Source organism: Sorex araneus, chromosome 3, assembly GCF_027595985.1.
Source record: "Sorex araneus isolate mSorAra2 chromosome 3, mSorAra2.pri, whole genome shotgun sequence".
Taxonomy (NCBI): domain Eukaryota; kingdom Metazoa; phylum Chordata; class Mammalia; order Eulipotyphla; family Soricidae; genus Sorex; species Sorex araneus.
The window spans coordinates 66,138,208-66,158,908 of NC_073304.1; the positions used below are offsets into that span (position 1 = coordinate 66,138,208).

At 38.5% G+C, this 20,701-nt stretch overlaps 1 protein-coding gene across 6 annotated transcripts in view; it reads left to right on the top strand.

The window, feature by feature from the left end:
* The window catches only part of HEATR5A (HEAT repeat containing 5A), a 106,185-nt gene that overhangs the window by 18,327 nt on the left and 67,157 nt on the right, over positions 1-20,701 (top strand). For 2 of the 6 annotated variants that reach the window (XM_055133064.1, XM_055133066.1), the window contains exons 2-9: positions 602-794; positions 3,816-4,027; positions 5,986-6,094; positions 9,819-9,968; positions 12,087-12,261; positions 15,668-15,828; positions 18,275-18,530; positions 19,269-19,424. In XM_055133064.1, the coding sequence (XP_054989039.1) occupies positions 669-794; positions 3,816-4,027; positions 5,986-6,094; positions 9,819-9,968; positions 12,087-12,261; positions 15,668-15,828; positions 18,275-18,530; positions 19,269-19,424 (1,345 nt within the window). In that variant the 5' untranslated portion in view covers positions 602-668. Of the gene's footprint in view, positions 1-601; positions 795-3,815; positions 4,028-5,985; positions 6,095-9,818; positions 9,969-11,709; positions 11,900-12,086; positions 12,262-15,667; positions 15,829-18,274; positions 18,531-19,268; positions 19,425-20,701 lie in introns of those variants that run through there. The other 4 variants (XM_055133065.1, XM_055133067.1, XM_055133068.1 and 1 more) reach the window with 4 other exon arrangements.

Genomic DNA, 20,701 nt, shown 5'->3' on the forward strand with positions numbered 1-20,701 from the left:
AAGTTTTTAGAATTTTAATGGAATGTCTCTTCTGTTTAACAAACTTTTACAGTTGAATAATAATAAAACTATTGTGTTGATTATGACTCAAGTGGCGGTAGAGCATATACCTTGCATATACAAGGCCCTAGATTTAACTCCAGGTACTGTAAAGCCCCACACTGTGACTGTGGCCCCCAAAGCAATATATTTACATATATGTGTACCTATACTTATATAGTACTATAGTTTGCCTCTTTGCTTTCTTCGAAAGGTGTACAGACCATGAAGGGGGATTTTATGACAGTATTAACAAGAATTATTGTTTTCCAGTTTTGCTCTAGGGCCACTATAAAAGATGCACACATTTAGTTATACTTTATGTTCTTCATTTTTGGGATGGACAGTTGTTGGGCACAACTGATGGCTTTCAGGGGCTACTCCTGGCTCTGTGCCCAGGGATTACCTCTGGGGTAATGTATGGTGCTGGGGATTGAACCAGGGTCAGCTACCTGCAAGACAAAATATCTTTCTCTTCAGCCAACTTTGTGATGTTTCCATTATTACAATAGTCTGTCTTTTTTACTGCTCTTTTAAAATACATTATTTTTCTCTGTTACAGATATTTGTCTTCTCTTCACCGAAGTTTAATGAGAAAAGTCCCAACCAGTTAGAATTTTCTACAAGGAATGGAATTGGCTCATAACTTACTGCTCAATGAAGATGCATACAGTCAACTAGGTGAAGTTCAGAAGGCAGAATTTATTTTTGACTGGCTCAGGTATTTGGAAAAGCTCTTGTTAGCAACCAGCAGGGTAGGTCAATTTCTAATAACTGGTTTTGATGTTCTTTTGTGTTTTGTTTGTTTATTTTGGGCTTTGTTTTTTGGGCCACACCTGGTAGTGCTCGGGGAGTAACTCCTGGCTCTGCACTCAGGGGTCACTCTGGCAGGCTTGGGGGACCATATATGTCATATATAATGCCAGGGATGGAACCTAGGTCAAATAGAACAGTCTCACCCACTGTACTATATCTCAATCCCCTCCCACAGCTTCTATATGTCCATATGTATAAAACTGTTCAGTATTGTGCTAAAATAATATAGTATACTGATTTTACTTAGAAAGGTATGAACTCCTGGGCTGGAGAGAGAGACTTCAGGGGATGGAGTATATGCTTTGTGCGTAGGAAACCCGGTTTCAGTGTCATCTCCACATCGTATGCTTAGCATCCCTGGAAGAGACTCCTGAGCACAGAGCTGGGAGTGACCTGAACACTGCTGGTGTATACCTCCTCCCCCAAAAAAATAAAAACCCAAAAAAAGTATGAACTTTTTAAGATGAATACAAATTGAAGAGTGTTTGAGAAAATATATTCCCTTCCTAAAAATACATGTGTATAGGCAGAAGCTTATGAAATAAATACAAAAGGAGGAAGTGATCATTTATACCCTTCAACCACATTCTTTCAGTAATTATTAACATTATGCCATATTTGATCGACTGAAGTCTGAAGTGAAGTGATATTTGTAATTTTACATAAATCTTTTTAAAGTAAGGCTACTGTCTTACATAGTAATGATGCTACATTAGAAGATATTAATTGTGATGGGATGTGGGGGAGATTTCTGGCAGAAATTTCTCTGGACTTAATTACTAAAATACCAGAAATCCAAAACCGTGTGACTGCAGTAGTGGCCATGCGACCTCATATGCTCTTTATTCTCAGCAATGTAAAACAAATTATCAAATGATGCCTTTTTGGCAGGTCTGATTGTTGGGGGGAAATTCCAAATAATAATAGTGAGTTTTCTGTTGAAATATTGATATAATCAAAGTAAAGAAAAAGTAAAGTGAAAATCATCAGCCACATAGGCGGGCGGGGGTGGGAGTGGGATGGGAGGTATACTGGGGTTCTTGGTGGTGGAACATGTGCACTGGTGAAGGGATGGGTGTTTGATCATTGTATGACTGAGACTTAAACCTGAAAGCTTTGTAACTTTTCACATGGTGATTTATTGGGTCTTTGCACCTGAATACCTTTAATCATATCTTTATCTTGATATGATAAAGTATGATTATAATCATATTATGTATTTTTTCAAAGATCAGCAAGTAGTTATTTTTATAAGCTTGAAAAATAGGAAATTGCACTAAAGTTAGGGGAATATGTTAGAAGTAAAAGGGTAGCCATTAAATAATGGACCAAACATGATGACCTCTCAGTGTCTGTGTAGCAAGCTATAATGCCCAAAAGTAGAGAGAGAGTATGGGGAATATTGTCTGCCATGGAGGTAGGGGGAGGGTAGGAAAGGGGGGATATACCGGGGATATTGGTGGTAGGGAATGTGCACTGGTGGAGGGATGGGTGTTTGATCATTGTGAGATTGTAACCCAAACATGAAAGCTTGTAACTATCTCACAATGATTCAGTAAAATTTAAAATTTTTTTGAAATAAAAGGGTAGCCATTACCAAAAGTGGTATAGCTGGGTATAGCTGGGTCAAATGAGAGCTCAATTTCTAATTTTTTTGAGAATCGTCCATACTGTTTTCCAAAAGGGCTGAACCAGTCAGCATTCCCACCAGCAATGAAGGAGAGTCCCTTTCTCCCCACATCCTCGCCAACACCGGTTGCTTTTGTTGGATGTGGGCCAGTCTTTGTGGTGTAAGATGATATCTCATTGTTGTTTTGATCTGCATCTCCCTGATGATTAGTGATGAAGAGCATTTTTTCATGTGCCTTTCGGCCATTCGGATATCTTCTTTGAGAAAGTTTCTGTTTATTTCATCACCCCCCCTTTTTTTTTTTTTGCTTTTTGGGTCACACCCAGCGATGCTCAGGAGTCACTCCTGGCTCTGTACTCAGGAATTACCCCTGGCCGTGCTCAGGGGACCATATGGGATGCTGGGAATCGAACCCGGGTCGGCCGCATGCAAGGCAAATGCTCTACCCACTGTGCTATCACTCCAGCCCCTTGTCACCCCATTTTCTGATGGGGTTGGATGTCTTCTTTTTGTAGAGTTGAACTAGTACCTTGTATATCCTTGATGTCAACCTCTTATCTGATGGGTATTGGATATTTTCCCCACAGTGATTCACTAATAAATCACTGTCACTGTATCACTGTCATCCTGTTGCTCATCGATTTGCTCAAGCGGGCACCAGTAACGTCTCCATTGTGAGACTTGTTTTTACTGTTTTTGGCATATCGAATACACCACGGGTAGCTTGCCAGGCTTTGCCATGAGGGCGGGATACTCTCAGTAGCTTGCCAGGCTCTCCAAGAGGGTCAGAGGAATTGAACCCGGGTCGGCTACGTGCAGGGCAAACACCCTACCCACTGTGCTATCGCTTCAGTCTGATTCACTAATAAAAAATTTTAAAAAAGGGGTAGCCACTACAAGATCAGCTCTAGTTGCAGGTTATTAAAATTGCTGTTTATTCAGAGAGATATACATAAGGCAAAGGCTTAATGAAGATTTTTAAATTAAAATACAGATTTGCTCAACCTTTCAAACATAGCAAAGGTTAGAAAAGAACAGAGCTCTTGTCTATAACAGACTCCATTATGTTTATTTCATTGAGAATTTATATTTTAGAGATAGCAACAGGACAGTGAACTACCTATTTGTGTGATATGATAACCATCCAGCCAACTTTGTAATTTTTGCCAAAATAATTTTGCATTGTTCTAGATTGTTTTTAATAATGTAGGAGCACTGCTATTTATTCAGCCATTGTAGATTTTTTGTAATTGTTCCTAAATATATGAAAGAAATATATTAGAGGATCACTTGTATTCACTTTGAATTGTCTCTCTTCTTATCTTTCTAGAATGATGTAAAAGAAAAACAGAAGATTCTTGTTGAACAGCTTCTATCCTTGCTGAACAGCTCCCCAGGGCCTCCTACCCGAAAACTCCTTGCTAAGAATCTAAGCATTCTCTATAGCATTGGAGACACATTCTCTGTTTATGAGACAATCAATAAATGTAACGATCTTGTTCGGAGCAAAGATGATTCTCCAAGCTATCTTCCCACTAAACTGTAAGTTAAACATGGAAATGCCTAAGACAAAATTGTGCTTCCTTGTGTCTTTTGTATAAAGAACCCGAACTGGGACCAAGAAATAGCTCAAATTGCAGAACAAATTGTTGGCACGTACCTGGCCCTGAGTTTGATACCTGGCACCAAATGCCTCCACACCACCAGCATCACTGGTTCCCTAACCCGTTGTCTTGAATTAGGCCCTGTTTGTTCCATGAGTGACCCCAGGCCAAGTGTTACTGACTTGGCACCTACTGGGGGAGAGGTGGAGAGGAGGGAAGGGGAAAGAAGGAAGAAAAAAAAAAATCATTGTGATTCTTCTGAAACTGATTAAAAATTTAGCTTTACTAATTTTCTAATGTAATTTTTTAATAAAAATAGCCAACATTTTTCTTTCCCAGTGTTGCATCTTGAACTCCATACATGCAAAGCAAGTGCTTTACCATTGAGTTACAACCTCAGCCCTAAGAAACATTCTTTTTAAAAAAATACCTCATGCTTTGCGCGCAAGAGACCCAGATTCTATCTCTTATATATAGGAATGAAATATTTGAGGTCCAGGGTAACAACTCACTCTAGTGGTGAAGCATATGTCTATCATGTTTGAGGCTCTGAATTTGATCCTTTCTGAAAACTCAACCTTGCCTCCCTGTCATGACCCTAAATGGACCCCAACACCCACATTTCTAGGAATGGTCCTGGACCCCTCCCAGCATTGTAGGGTCATGGTTTCTAAGAATATGAAACAGCGTATTTGAAATTTAGGCTTGGAAATTAAAACTATTCTACTTAAATGTTAGCAGTAAGAATGTGCTATTTTAAGTTGGGGTTTTTTTTTTGGACCTGATTTTGCTCAGGACTTACTCTCGGCTCTGTGTTTAAGGATCACTTCTGGTGGGGTTTGAGAAACCTTTTGGGATGCCAGGGTCTAACCTGGATTGTCTACATGCAAGGCAAACACCTTACCCACTGTGCTATTGCTCTGGCTCCCATGGTTCTTCATGTTTTTGATAAACTCTTTTAGTATAGTAGTTTTCAGTAGTGAAATAAGTAGCAAACATCTACTTTTTAGATATTTTTATAGTAAATAGAAAAATACTCAGTGATTTTACAGATATTTTTGTTGGTCTTAATTTGAACGTACATCAAAATGTACTTTTTTTATAAAGCTTTCAGATTTCATAAAAAATTAAGAATAGTAATCCTTGTTTACTATCTTTGTTTTTGTTTTTGGGCCACACCTAAATAAATAAATTTCTGGCCATCACCAGACAGTGATGCTTTCTTCTTGTAGTGCTCAGGTACCTTGTAGTGCTGGGAATCAACCTGGTAGCTCCTCGATGTGAAGTTTTCACTGTTTGCAAGATCTCCCTTGCTAATTTTTTTTTATTTCTCTTTTGTGGGGTTCTTTTTGTAAAATCCTTTTGTCTTGTTTTCTGTTTTCAGTGTCAGGGACAAACTCAGCGCTCCTCACATGCAAGGAAGGCAGGAATTTAACTCTATTCTCTTCTCTTTTTTGGGGGGACCGCACCTGGCAGTCCCCAGGGTGTACTTCTGGCATTGAGGCTGCTCCTGTTGGGACTTGTGTAATCATACGGTCCCAGGGCTTGAACTCAGGCCTCCACTGTGCAGCTCCAGTCTGCTGAGCTCAGTCTTTGGCCCTCCCTGCTCTTTCACAGGGAGGGCAATATTTGATTGTATCAAAGCTCAGTTCCACAATATATTTTCAGAATTTTGTTTTGTAAAATGTATGGAATGAGATATTTGGGTTAAGATTTAGATTGTCAAAGATCAGTTCATCCTTTTAAAGTTCTGGTTATTTAAGTGTAAGTTATTTTACTCATTTGAGTGTCATGTGTTAGTTTATAGGATTAGATTCTGGGAAATTTTATTAATCACCTCTGCATATTTCTGGATCTTTCACCCATCACTAATTTCTAACTTAAATGTTGTTTCAGTGCTGCTGTGGTGTGTTTGGGTTCCTTGTACAAGAAGTTGGGTAGAGTGCTGGGGAACACCTTTACTGATACTGTGGGGAATATTCTTAAAGCTATGAAGAGTGCTGAGGTAAGTAATTACAAGTTTAAAAGACTAAAAGGAGTATTTTGGGGGCTAGAGTGACTGTACAGTTTGATAGCTCTCTTGCTTTGCACACAGCTGATCAGGGTTCGATCCTCAGCATTCCTCATGGTTCTCAAGTACTACCAGGAGTGATGCTCTAAGGGGAGAGCCAGAAGTAACCCCCGACCATTGCTGGGTGTGACCCAAAATACAAACAAAAAAGTATTTTATAGAGTTTTGGCCAGTTAACGACCTTTTATCTATAAATAATGTACGTGTGCATGATATAAATATATAAAGTATTTCTTGGTGTTGCATGTATGCCTTAGTGTATTGTGATTTTATATAGAAAACAATCATTAAAAAGAATTTTGCATATTCAGATAAGTCCACATGGGCAAAAACTAAGGTATTTTCCTGGCAGACCCTTGCCTCACATTTTTTTTTTAATCTGATACTGCTTTGTACCGAGAACCTAGCTACATAATTGTGACTATGAAGATATACATCTGGACAAATTAGTATTGGACTATCATTAGAAGGGAATAACGTATTTAATCAGGTGGGAACAAGCTTGGAGGGTGTAGGTATGACTAGGCTCTGGATCTCCTTTATTGCAGGAGGTTGAGGAGGGAGTATATTCTTAGCCTCATTGATCTTGGCACCATCAGTAGGGAATGCCCTTTTTTAAAAAAAAAAAAATCTATTTCTTTATTTGTCCTCTTAGATAACCACAATCTCCTTCCTGGTGTAGTTTTACTAATCAATTTGAAATTAGAGCTATTTCATTTGCATGCTATACATCAAAATTTTGAAAAGTTGGGGCTGGAGTGATAGCACAGCAGGTAGGGCGTTTGCCTTGCACACGACCGGCCCAGGTTCGATTCCCAGCATCTCATATGATCCCCTGAGCACCGCCAGGAGTAATTCCTGAGTGCAGAGCCAGGAGTGACCCCTGTGCATTGCCAGGTGTGACCCAAAAAGAAAAAAAAAAAATTTGAAAAGTATGTTTCAATAATATTTAGGGATAATAACTTAGCCCCTTTATATAGAAAACTCCCATCTAAGTTTCTTGCCTGATTTGGAAAAACTCTAGAACAAGTCAGAAATAATTTCAGACTTTTGCACAGATTTTCAAAAATGATATGGAAAAATTCAAATGTGAAATACATTAAGTTTTAAGAAGAATGGATTTCATGCAAGAAGTTCCAAAATTGAAGTCTGTACCATAAAACTGATGAATTTATGCAATGTGTCACTTCTCAAAGGCAGTTTTCTAAAAATTGTAATTCAGAAGAGAGTAATAATAAAATTGGGTGTTTTTTCCTTGATTCAGATACTTCTAAGAACCTTTATTACTGGAGTATGACAACAATACACTTTTTTCTTACAACTTCATTGGTTAAGCTAGGATATTTTTTGCTGCATGATAGATAGGATTACTCTGTAGATCTCAGAAATTAGTTATTTCTAAATATTTAATTCTAAATTATTTCTAAATATTGTTTCCCTACTTTTTTTTAAGTACAATAATTATCTGGTACTATCACAAGGAATTCTACCTTTGATTATTCATCACTGGTAGACAACTTATTAAATTGCACTAAAATGAAATTCATCAGTATCCCATCAGCACTTTTTTTTGGGGGGGGGTGCAAAACCTAGCAGTGCTCAGAACTTACTCCTGGCTCTGTGCTCAGAAATCACTTGTGGCAGTGCTTGGGAGACCATATGTGGTACAAAGAGTAGAACCTGGGTTAGCTGCATGCAAGGCAAATGCCTTACCCACTGTACTAGCTCTTTGGACAAGCACTCATTTTATTATGTCCTCCTATAATTACTATTGAACTCCTCTGAACAAAGATAAATTATTATCTTAAATAAAAATAATACCTGATGTTGATCTTTTTCTTATTCTGATTTTATTTATATAGCTCTGCAGAAACCTGAGCTATGAATTATTTGGAAGGATGTAGTAAAACATTAGTAATGCAAAGTCTCTATCTCTTATATGTTTACTATGTACTAAGCATCATGTTTACACTGTGTATATATGTATAATTTTTAAACATTTTACCCACATAGGCTTATTTTTTTTTCTCCTACTGGCTTTGTGAGATTTTCTTTCTTTTTTTTTTTTTTTTTCAGAGGGGAGGTTTGGTTCACACTTGATGGTGCTCAGGGGTTAGTTACTCTCAGTGATGCTGGGGGGACCATGTGGTGCTGGGAATTGAACTGCATGCAAGGCAAGGCTCTTAATCATGCTATTATCTTTCTGGCTCCTTAACTTAGGTTTTTTTTTTTTTTCGATGAAAAAAGAGCAAACTAAAGTCACATGTTAAAAAGAGTCAGAACCAAGATTCAACCCAAGGTATTAAATCCAAAGCCCAAACTTTTAACATACAAGTTAAATTTCTTGTACCGGTAGATTATATATAGGTCTGTTAAGCAGCTACTGTTGTATCAGTAGCAGACACTATATATAACATGAGAGGTTGGCAGAGCCTGTGTACTTGCTTTATTATCTCCTATTGAAGCAGTTATTTATTAAATGCTTACCAACATACAGCATTTAAATTTTTTGTTAAAAAATCTTATTTTCTGGTTATTCATGATCACATCAGCTCTGGATTTGTATTATGTTAAAATATATGTATACACAGAGTACTTTGCAGATTAGTCAGCATTTTGTAAAATAGCATCCAGTAACGTTTGTTTCCCTTTTGAGTAGAGGGCCCTCCAAGCAGTGCTCAGAGGCATGGGCACCACTCCTAGTCATACTTAGCCACTCAGGCTGATGGGTCAGTGCCAGGGCCTGAGGATGTAGAGCTGCTCAGACCTAGTGGTTGTTGGGGGCCTCCAGACCCTATGCTTGACTTTGTTTATCTAACAGTGCATAGTGTTAGATATGGTGGGGCCATTTTGTGCTCTGGACGGAACTTGGTCTTTGTACATACACTTGTGCAAGGCATGTGCTTCTGACCCTTGAGCTGTCTCCTCGCCCTTCATTTTGTCCATTAATTGCTGTGGGTGCATACCTGGGTGTACACAGCTAGAGATAAAGGTCCACTTGAGTGGTGCTCAGGACCTTCAGTATTCAGAACAACCATAAGGGCCACACCCAGGGTGCTGGGTTGGGGGCATGAGGTGCAGGGATTAAAGCCAGCATCCACACAGGCTAAGCATATTGTTACTTGAGTCATTTTGCTGGCTCCCTTAATGTTTCCTATTGTCAGAATGACAAGCTACCAAGAGTCTACCCCCACTCGGAAAGCCTGACAAGCTCCCCATGGTGTATTCATATACCAAATACAGTAACAGATATATACATACCTCTCGGAGAGCCTAGCAGCTACTGAGAGTATCCCGCCCACATGGCAGAGCCTGGCAAGCTACCCGTGGCGTATTCAATATGCCAAAAACAGTAATGATAGGTCTCATTCCCCTGACCCTGAAAAAGCCTCCAATTGTTGGGAAAGATGAGTAAGGAGAGGCTGCTAAAATCTCAGGGCTGAGTGTAATAGAGACATTACTGGTACCCACTCAGGTAAATCAACAAACAATGGGATGACAGTGATACAGTGATACAATGAATGTCAGAATAGATTGGTTTGTTGGTATAGTAATCTTATTATATCTCTAAGGGAAACTGCAGTGCTTAGTGCAGTTCTTTACAAGTGAATTGGTAAATTGTTTCTCTATTTTCTACTTTTTTTCCCCTCTCTGATAGTCTCAAGGTCGCTATGAGATTATGCTGAGTCTGCAGAATATATTGAATGGACTGGGAGCTGCTGCTGCACCTTGCCACAGAGATATTTATAAAGCTGCTCGAACCTGTTTAACAGATAGATCCATGGCTGTTCGTTGTGCTGCTGCAAAGGTGAAATGGTCTGATAGACTTTTCTAAGTATTAACATAAGGAAAATGAAAATGGGCCAGAGAACTAGTTCAATGAGCTAAATATATGCTAGCATACAGGAAGCCCCAGTGTAATCCCTGGCACTGTGTGGTGACCCAGACACTGCCTGGAGTGACTCCTGAGACAGTGTCAGAGGTATCCCCTGATTACCACCGGGCATGGCCCAAAAAAGCAAAAGGGGGGGAAAAAAGGGCAGTTTATTCCTGTAACAATTAGTAGTCATCATAAAGATAACTATTTTGGTACTCATCCTTAGTTAATTTACATATGAATTAACTGAAGTCCAGAGAATCAATGCAGATTGTGGAAGGCTCTTCTGATAGTAACATTCAGTTAAAAAGTTTAAATTAAGAGTTTCCAGACTCTTAAGTATTCATCCCACTCTGTTGTGCCTTCTGTCTGTAATTGTATAAATTTAAGTTTATATGTGATTGTTCCATTGTTGAAAGTTTGTTTATATTTGGAGAGTTTTTTATATTTAAATTTTTTTGAAAATTGTTTTGGGGCCACACCCAGTAGTATTCTGGACTCCTGGCTCTGTGCTCAGGGATCACTTCTGGCAGAACAAGTTGTATGCATGCGAGGCAAATGCCTTACTCACTGTATCATCTTTCTGACCCCCTATGTTTGTCTTTGTTTTGGGGATCACTATCCAATGATTCTTAGGACATACACCTGGCTCTACACCCAGGGCTCACTCCTGGTGGGGCTCAGGATTATGTGGAATACAAGGGAAATAACCTTGGTTAGCCTTGTGCAACTACCTACTGTACTTTTTCTTTTTTTCTTTTCGGGTCACACCCAGAGATGCTCAGGGGTTAGTCCTGGCTCTGCACTCAGGAATCACTCCTGACGGTGCTCAGGGGACCATATGGGATGCTGGGAATCGAACCCAGGTCGGCCTCGTGCAAGGCCTTACCCGCTGTGCTATCGCTCCAGCCTTTACACTGGCCCACCCCTTTATTTTTTTGTCTTAATCGAGACTTTTTTTCCCCTCCTTAACTAGAGGGGCCCCTCCAAGCATTGATCAGGAAGTCTGGGTTCCCCAATAGCGATTCTTGGCCAACCAGATGTTGGTACAATTCGAGGGCACAATGATGCAGTGCTGCTTGGATCCTGTGATGCCAGGGATTACCTGGGCTGCTCTGACAGTGTTGGGAGCCTCCAGGGTTGTACTCTGCAGTGCTCTGGGGACCATGTGGTGGTGGTAGATATGAAACGCACGTCCAAGTGCATGGTAGCTATTTGCACTATTAGGTATTTGTACTAGGTATTTGTACTTTCTCCTGACTTCAGTACATTCTTAACATAATCGGTTAAGAGATGGAGGGATAGTACAGGGGTTAAGACATGCCTTGCATGCAGCTGACTCCAGTACAATCCCTGGCATCACATGGTCCCCTAAGCATTGCAGGGTATAACCCAGGTGGCCTAAGATTGCTTTTAGGGTGGCACTGGGTTTTCCCTAGGCCACTTCTGAACCCAGGCAGCTTTTGATCCTTGGGCCTAACATTGAACCTTGGCCTGGGTGGATAAGAATTATTGGGAATTGCTCTTAGGATCCTTGAGCACTATTTGGGAACCTCGCCATCCTTCCTCACAAATAATAATAATAATACAGTAAATTTTATTTACGTTGCAATTGTTCTTACCAAGAGATAGCTTTTAAAGACATTTCTCTCTCTCTCTCTTTTTTTTTTTTTTTTTTGAGTTACACCTGGTGATGCACAGGGATTACTCCTGGCCTGCACTCAGGAATTACTACTGGCAGTGCTGGGATGCTGGTAATGGAATCCGGGTTGTACATGCAAGGCAAACGACCTACCCACTGTGCTATCGCTCCAGCCCCTAAAGACATTTTCAGAGACATTTTCACTTCCCTACCTTTGTGGGTACATTGCTTTATGTAGATTAATTTGTATGACTTACGTCAGCATTTAATGTTTCTGCAGTTATTATTCAGATAGTTTTGGATTTGTATTATTTTCTTAGACCTTGATACTTTCTGCAACTTGAATAAATCTGAACTTGACAGATATGTTTAGTTATTAATTAATGTTTTTTTTTTCAATTGAATAGTGTCTCCTTGAACTTCAGAATGAGGCCGTCTTTATGTGGAGTACAGACTTGGACAGTATGGCTACATTATGTTTTAAATCCTTTGAAGGTTCTAATTATGATGTGCGGATTTCAGTTTCAAAGCTTCTAGGCACAGTGTTGGCTAAAGCTTTAATTTCTAAACATCCAGTAGCAGGTAAATTCATATATTTAAAACATCTTTTACTGTTATTTTTCCCAGTTGATTAAAACAACCTTAATACTGCTTCCCATTATTCCTTTTGAAGTGGCAGAATATATATCAATTTTAATATGTAAACATTGCTGAAGATCTCAAGTTTTTAATTTTAAAAAATAGAGCGAATCTCAGGAGATAAAAGAACTGTTAGCAACAGTAAACTCAGTTGTTTCTCCTTGCCTTTTTTTACTTGCTTTTTAGGATCTTGGTTTTCCTTCCTCTTCTCTGGAAATTCTAATTCAGTCTTCTTTGAGATTCCTGTCTTACAGAAAAGACCCAAGCCTAGTAGTTATGTAGACCAGTTTTCTGATTCTGTTGCTTTTGGTCATCTGTTGTTCCCTTACTGTGCTTTTTAGTAGCCCATGTATGAGGGAGATTTTCTGGCTGACTTCACTTGGCATAATTTCCTCCAATTCTTTCCACAGAGGAGCAGATTGCATTATTTCATATTTTTTTTCCTTATGGCCTAGTAGTATTCAATTGTGTACGTATACCATAGTTTCTTTATTCAGTCATCTGTTCTTGGACCCTTGGTTATTTTGAGATTTTTGGCTCTTGTGAATAGTGCTCCATTGACAGTGCTTTTTGATATGATGCACTGAGAAGGCTGCAGCAACAATTTATGTAATTCTCTCTTGCAAAAACATCTGAGGAAACACCAGGTGAACTCAAATCAAAGGCTATTTTATAATGACTAACAAAACATGTATACTTCAAAAAAAAGTGAAAATGATAAAGGATAATATTCTAAGTCTAGCTGAAGGATGTGTGAGAGTTTATTGTACAATTCTTGCAGCTTTTTTGTAGCTTTGAAAAATTCTTATAAAACAAATGTATAAAAATATCCAGACTTAGGGCTGGAGTGATAGCACAGCGGCTAGGGTGTTTGCCTTGCACGCATGGCCGACCCGGGTTTGAATCCCAGCACCCCATATGGTCCCCTGAGCACCGCCAGGGGTGATTCCTGAGTGCATGAGCCAGGAGTGACCCCTGTGCATTGTCGGGTATGATCCATAAAGCAAAAAAAAATAAAAGAATCCAGACTTAGATCATTATACCACCTTGATCCAAGAAAGTGAAGAAGTACCTCTTTCTTGTCTCTTTGCTTAAATGACTTAGTTGCTCCTGGTGTGCTTCTCTACATCTTTCTCTGCATACTCTATTCTATAGCCTTCTTGCAACATTGTAGGAAAATGACCATATTCTTTTTTCCAGCTGGCCAGTGGCACCTCACTTCACTCATTGGTTACAAAGTCTGTAAGATCAGTTGTCTTTTGCTCTCTCCCATCTTTATATTCTCACCTGCTTCATTCTAGACCCCTTCATTAATCTATACACATTGCTCTGCCTGAAGTCACTAAGTGTTACATCCCTCCTTGAGGCCTTTTTGCCTTTGCTCTTTACTCTGCCTTGAACTCTTCTCCAGATATCCCCATTCCTGATTTCCTCACTACTCTCAAAATGTCTTTAAGGTCCCCTCTTTTCAGAGCTGGAGAGATAGGTAGTTATACAGGCTGGAGCAACTACTTCATGTGTGGGAGATGAATGTTCAGTCATCAGCACTGGCAGGAGTGGTCATAGCATGAGCACAGAGCCAGCATGGCTCCTGGGCACTGCTAGGTGTGGCCTTCAAAACAGAGTCCTGTCAAAGTTTCTCTCTCTCTCTCTCTCTCTCTCTCTTTCTTTCTCTCTCTCTCTCCCTCCCCCCCTCCCTCTCCCCATCCTCCACCCCCATAATTTCTTTTTCCTTATTAACTTTTGTGGTGCTGGGATCAAATCTAGATGCTCATATATGTAAGTCATTTGCTATGTCATTGAAACACAGCCCTGGCCCAAAAATCCCACCCTGTATTTAAATCCCAAAAACTGTTTTTACCAACTCGAGAAATCCTGACCTCATTTTTTTTTTGCATGCTTTAAATTCTTGTTTGACATACTGTAATACATACTTTGTGTCTAAATCTACTGTTGTCTCTCCTTCCTTGAACTGATGAGTCATCAAGAAACAGATTGTGTATTATTCACTGTTCTTCTACCAAATGTCAATATAAACATTATTTGCTTCTGATGGCTATTTCCAGCTTAATTTTAGTTGATAAGATTGTTTCTCCGCTGTATATATCTTAAGTTGATAAGTTAGGGTCAGAACCTGTGACCACTTTTCAAAGGAATGAAAATGGTTTTGGTGTTTTGTTTGGTAATTGTTTAATTTGGGGGCCACATCTGGCAGTGCTCAGGGCTTACTACTGATTGTACTCAGGATCACTCCTCAGGTGGGGCTCAGAGGACCAGATGTGGTGCTGCAGATCAGGTCTAGATTGGCTACATGCAAGGCAGTGCCTTAAGCACAATATAATCTCTCAGGTGCCCCTATTGGTTTTTTAGCTTGTTCTGTTTTTAAGAGAGAGATTTTTTTCTTTGATATTCACAGGTAAAAGACTTGGCTCTATCAAGCAGAATATAGACAAATATTCTGTCGTAGCACTGTAACACTGGGGCACCAGTAACGTCTCCATTGTGAGACTTGTTACTATTTTTGGCATATCAGATACGCCAGGGGTGGCTTGCCAGGCTCTGCTGTGATCCTGGCAGGATACTCTTGGTAGCTTGCCTGGCTCTTCGAGAGGGACGGAGAAATTGAACCTGGGTCATCGCGTGCAAGGCAAATGCTCTACCCGCTGTGCTGTCGCTCCAGTTTAAGACAAATATTCTACCTGTATTAATCTATTTATTATTATAGCCTATGGCAAGTTGAATTGCTATATTGAGCTTTGATTTCTTCAGTGACTAAGGGAACTTTAAAAAGTGTTACTTGCTGCTGAGAATTGTAAAATGTAGAATGTAGTTTTATTTTTCATGAAGGGCTGTACAGCGTTTGGAAAAATAAAATGACTTTCAATATTTTAGAAGAATTTTTGAAGCATTGTGTAACAATTTTATTCATGGAGAATTAGAACTATTTTCCTTTATTTTAAAAGACCGGTCAGTGTTTTAATGAGGAGAAAAAGAATGTAATATAGCATAATCCTAAAGTGGTGCAGACTTTGTCAGTATGGGGTAGTTTCGGATATTCTATGATTTCTTTTTTCACCCTTTCCTCCACTTAGGTCTGGTATGATTTTTTTGGGGGAAAGGGGGTCTGGTATGATTTAACCTCTAATTTCTTGAATAGTTTTATATCAATGTATATGACATTGCATATTAAAGTTATGTTACATATTATAATTTTATTACACTATATAATTTTCTGTTTTGTTTGAATTTAAGGTTTTTTTAACATGCTGGTCAAGGACATCTAAATCAAGATAATGCACTAAAATTCAGTCTATAAAATATGAATCATATGTTTTGTTCTTTGTTATAGCAGCTTCACGACAAAGCATTCGCAAAGTATCTTTGGAGGAAGTTCTGGAATTACTAGGAACGGGGTTTCTACGTGGGAGTTCAGGATTTCTTCGAGCCAGTGGAGACATGCTCAAGGGAACCAGTTCAGTCAGTAGGGATGTTCGAGTTGGAGTTACTCAGGTTAGAGTCACAAATCAGCATCCCACATAGAATTCTCAGTGGTCAGTAATGAATTAAAGTTTTAATGTCTGACACTAGTCTGAACTGACACTAGAAGCAAGGGAGATAGGTAGTTGAGTTGGATAGAATGCATGCTTTACATGCTGGAGGACCACATTCAGTCCACAGCACTGCATGATCCTCTGAGTATCACCAAGAGCAGCTCTCAAGCACCGAGCTGAGAGTAATCCCTGAGCACCACCTCTGTCACAAAGGAAAGAAAAAAAAGTGACATTATGAAGAGTAAATGCTGTCAAATTTATAAATGGAAATCATGAAGTTAAAACTAGAACGTGAGGGGCTGGAGCAATAGCACAGCGGGTAGGGCCTTTGCCTTGCACACGGCCAACCCGGGTTCCATTCCCAGCATCCCATATGGTCCCCTGAGCATGGCCAGGGGTAATTTCTGAGTGCAGAGCCAGGAGTAACCCATGAGCATCGCTGGGTGTGACCCAAAAAGAAAATAAAAATAAAAATAAAAATAAATAAATAAATAAATAAATAAATAAATAAAACTAGACCGTGAAAGAACCTTACCTTTAGTTTAGGTTATTATCCACACTGTGTTTTCAGTTCCTAATAATGAGTATTTTCCTCTGAGACACAAATAGCATTTTAAAATTGTTTCTAATCTTTGTGCTTTCATATGTCTTAGTGGTTTATCATGTCTTCCATCGTGTATGGGTATAATGTGTAGTTTAGATGTAGGCTGCTAGGAATATTCTATTCAGCATGGGCTATATTATATTTGCCTTGGAATGGTTTTTAACCCCTAAATAATGAGTATAGCAAATAATCTAATTGCATGACTATAAATCCTTGGCCTTAAAAGTTAAAAGTAAAAACCCTGAATAAAGTGTCTTAGATACACTAGTGTGAAGGTCTGTAGTTCCTTATTTATCTTGTTCTCTAAATGCTGCTACAATTTAATGGGAAAATTTTTTTTTGTTTTGGTTTGAGGCCATACCCAATGATGCTCAGGGGTAATTCATGACTCTGCAGTAAGGAATTACTCTTGGTGGAACATAGGGGATTATCTAGGATGTCAGGGATTGGGCCTAAGTTGACCATATGCAAAGCAAGTGCCTTAACCACTGTACTATCTCTCCAACCCTGAATAAAAAAAATTTTTTACAGCATGTTAGTAATCTCTTATACAAAGGTTTAATAAGTCCAGTGTGAGTTACAACACTCTTCACACATTCTTCTCTAAGGAAACTTTTTTGGGTTATCTTTAGCAGGTTATCCATAATAAGCAATACAAAATAACTTATTTAGTACATACTTTGGGGGCAGGTTTGGGTGGGGTGGGAAAATTTAAAATAATGGTGGTAGGATGGTATAATGGTGTAGGGACTGGTGTTGAAATATTAAATATAATAAATTATTGTGAACAACTTTTAAAAAATAAAATTTAAATAAAACTTTTTTTTTTTTTTTTTTTTTTGCTTTTGGGTCACACCCAGCGATGCACAGGGGCACTCCTGGCTCTGCACTCAGGAATCACCCTTGGCGGTACTCAGGGGACCTTATGGGATGCTGGGATTTGAACCCGGGTTGGCCGCGTGCAAGGCAAACGCCCTACCCACTGTACTATTGCTCCAGCCCCATTTAAATAAAACTTTTTAAAAAATTTTGTTTTAATGTCTGGGATTAAGCCCAGGTCTCACCACATACAAGGCATACACTTTAGTATTGAGCCCACAAAAGTTAAAATTCACATTATGTTCTTTTTGTTTCATTCTATCTGTATATTAGAAATGTAACATTTCCAATATAATTGTGAACTGTGTTTCTGAAAAACAGATTTTGTAAGAAAATCATTAACATTCATGGAAATGCAAAGCAATAATTCATCACAATAAACTTTTCAGATTTCTAAATTTCAGAGTTACGGTATTAGAACATGGTAAATACTTACAATGTATTCACAAGTTTGACTAGGGTTTTTTGGTCAGAATGTTAAAGAGGGCCAAAGCAATAGTATGACAGGTAGGGCATTTACCTGAAGTGACTAACCTGGGTTCAGCCGACAGCACATCACATGGTTCCCTAAGCCTCCCAGGAGTGACCCCTGAGCACAGCCATTTATGGCCCCCCAAAACAAAAGGAGTGTTAAAGAACTTGAATAATTGTTGAAAGAAGCATGCATATGTAACTATTGGCTGACTGTACTAAAACTATGCACAGTATGACCAAAATAATACAGGCACCATAAATAAAATCTCAGTTGAAAGTGTATGTAGTTCAGTATGGTCACAAAAAATAGTGATATATTTATTCAGCTCAAATGACTCTAAATGAGAAATTTTTTAAATTTGTGAATTTTTTTCTGTAACTTTTTGTGAAGAGAACATAGAACTGGATTTATTTGGAATATAAAACATCTTTTTTTTTTTTCTTTTAGGCTTATGTCGTATTTGTTTCAACACTAGGAGGAGCATGGCTAGAAAGGAATTTTGCAACATTTCTTTCTCATATTCTAAGTCTTGTGTCACCGTCACATCCTAAGGCCACCCAAACCCAGATGGATGCTGTCTGTGGTCGCCGTTGTGTGTCTTTTATTCTCCGAGCAACTATAGGTGGCCTTCTTGGAGAAAAGGCTCAAATTGCTGCTGCCAAGGATATTTGCCAGGCTCTCTGGAAGTTAAAGAAAGTTGTGGGTATGAGTCTACTGAGTTCATCTCTTTTTTGCAGTGTTTAAAGAATTGTCCCAGGCCCGAGGTACCTCAGAGAGCTAGAGCATGTGCTTTTAATACCGGAGGCCCAGGTTTGATCCCTTTCACCTCATGGTTTTCTGACAACCTCCTGGAGTAACCCCCAAGCACAGATCCAAAATAGCTCCAGAGCATATGACACCAAAACAAAAACAAAACAAAAAGGAATTTTCTCTTTGGAAATGTTAGCCTGGCCTAATACAAAAAACCTATAAGATGTCTGTTGTTTCATGATCATGATAAAGTAGCCAAAATGTAGGTGAGACAAATTATCTGACTTGGTGATAAGTCTTCATATCTATGTAAAGATCTTAGAGGCTGGTGATAATGTGCCTCAGAATTCATGATCTTACAGAAGTTGATGCATTGTTTTTGTTAAAAGTTCATTGCAGTTCATGTACTGACTTAAGTCTCTTCTGACTGTTTTTAAAAAATACTCTTTAGTTGTCCATGAATACCTACTTGCTGAAAGAGTAATAAAGTGTCTTTGATTGGGTTGCTTACACCGAATTACTTATTTTAGTTCAATTCTTTATGTAATTTCCTGTTTAAGTATTGCAGCTCTTACATTAGAATATAGATCAAGTGAAGTTAGTAATGCTGTCTTTATACTCGGGTTCTAATTCTTAACCACTTTGATTATTTTAATAAAACAATGATGTTTAACTAATTCTTTTCTATCAGATGCAGTTGTGAGTGATGGTAATTTGGAAACCCGTGTTGGCGCTGCTGAAGTAGCAGCCAGCCAGAATATGCTGGTATGTGCTCTACAAGAACTTGGAAATCTCATATATAGTCTTGGCACCACAGCTGCACCTTTGATACAGGAATCAAGTACAGGTATCTGTTGTTCATATTTTTGTCTAGATATTTTGTTTTTACTTTTATGCTAGATTGTTTTTGGAAAAATGAGAAATCTCATATAGTTCATTATGGATTCCATTCTAGACATATTACATGAATTAGGTATAATTAATATTTAAAATAAAATAGAAAATGTATTTACATGGGTTTTTTTGTCTTCTCCAAGTCCCTTCTTCCTTTTGAAGATATTAAGAAAATAGAAACAGTGACCCTAAACTCCTTAACTTTCACCTGCAGTTTCTATATACTAATGCAGGTAATTCTTAAATTTCTTTTCAAGTTGTTTCTGTTTTCTTTTTCTCTTTGGAAAATATTTGGTCACTTTGAAAGGTAATTCATAACCATCAAGTTCACCCTTTTTAGGTACAGAGTTTAGAAATTTTGACATGTTCACAAAGTTATGCAGTTATCACCACTGACCAGTTTCAGAATTTTTTCTTCATTGGGGTTGGAGAGAGATTAGGGCACTTGCTTTGTATGTGACCAACCTGGGTTCAATCCCCAGCATCCCATATAGTCCCTTGAGCATGACTACGGGTAATTCCTGAGTCCAGAGCCAGGAATAACCCCTGAGCATTGCTAAGTGTGGCACAAAACAAGAATGTTCTCTTCATCCTAAGAAGTCCTGTATTCATTAGTAGTCACTCTCCTCCACAATCAATCAGTCCCCAATAATCACTGATACTTTCTATAGCTTTGTCTGTTCTGGACATTTTATATAAATGGTATCATATAATAATGAGCTTTTGTGACTTCTTTAAACAATGTCAAAAAAATTTAATGGATTTTGTCCTTTAAGTTAAATTTCTTTCAGACTGAAGGTTTACATTATATTTTGTTTAGGAACTACTTATCTTAGAACATGTGTTATTTAAGTTGCAGTCAACAAGAACTGTTACATGTTTTAATGATATAAGTTGAATGCAGTGAATATATACTTTTTTCTTAAACTTTTTTTTTGAGAGGGGGCAGGATAGCACAGATTGAGCCCAGTGCCTCATATATCTGAAGCATGCAGTATAGCTGGCCTACATACTTAGCCTGCAGACATTTTTCTTTAGTGGTACTTCACAGTTTTCATAATAGCCTAGTAAGGATTTTGTAATCTTGATTTTGTTTCAAATGAGCGAATTATGGCAGTAAGAAGTATACTAATTTTAAAGATAATTATAGAGTGATTTTTTTAAGGAGGATGTAGTGAATTTCTTGTCAGTTTGTTTTTATTGTTTAATGATTGTATACACTTCCTAGTA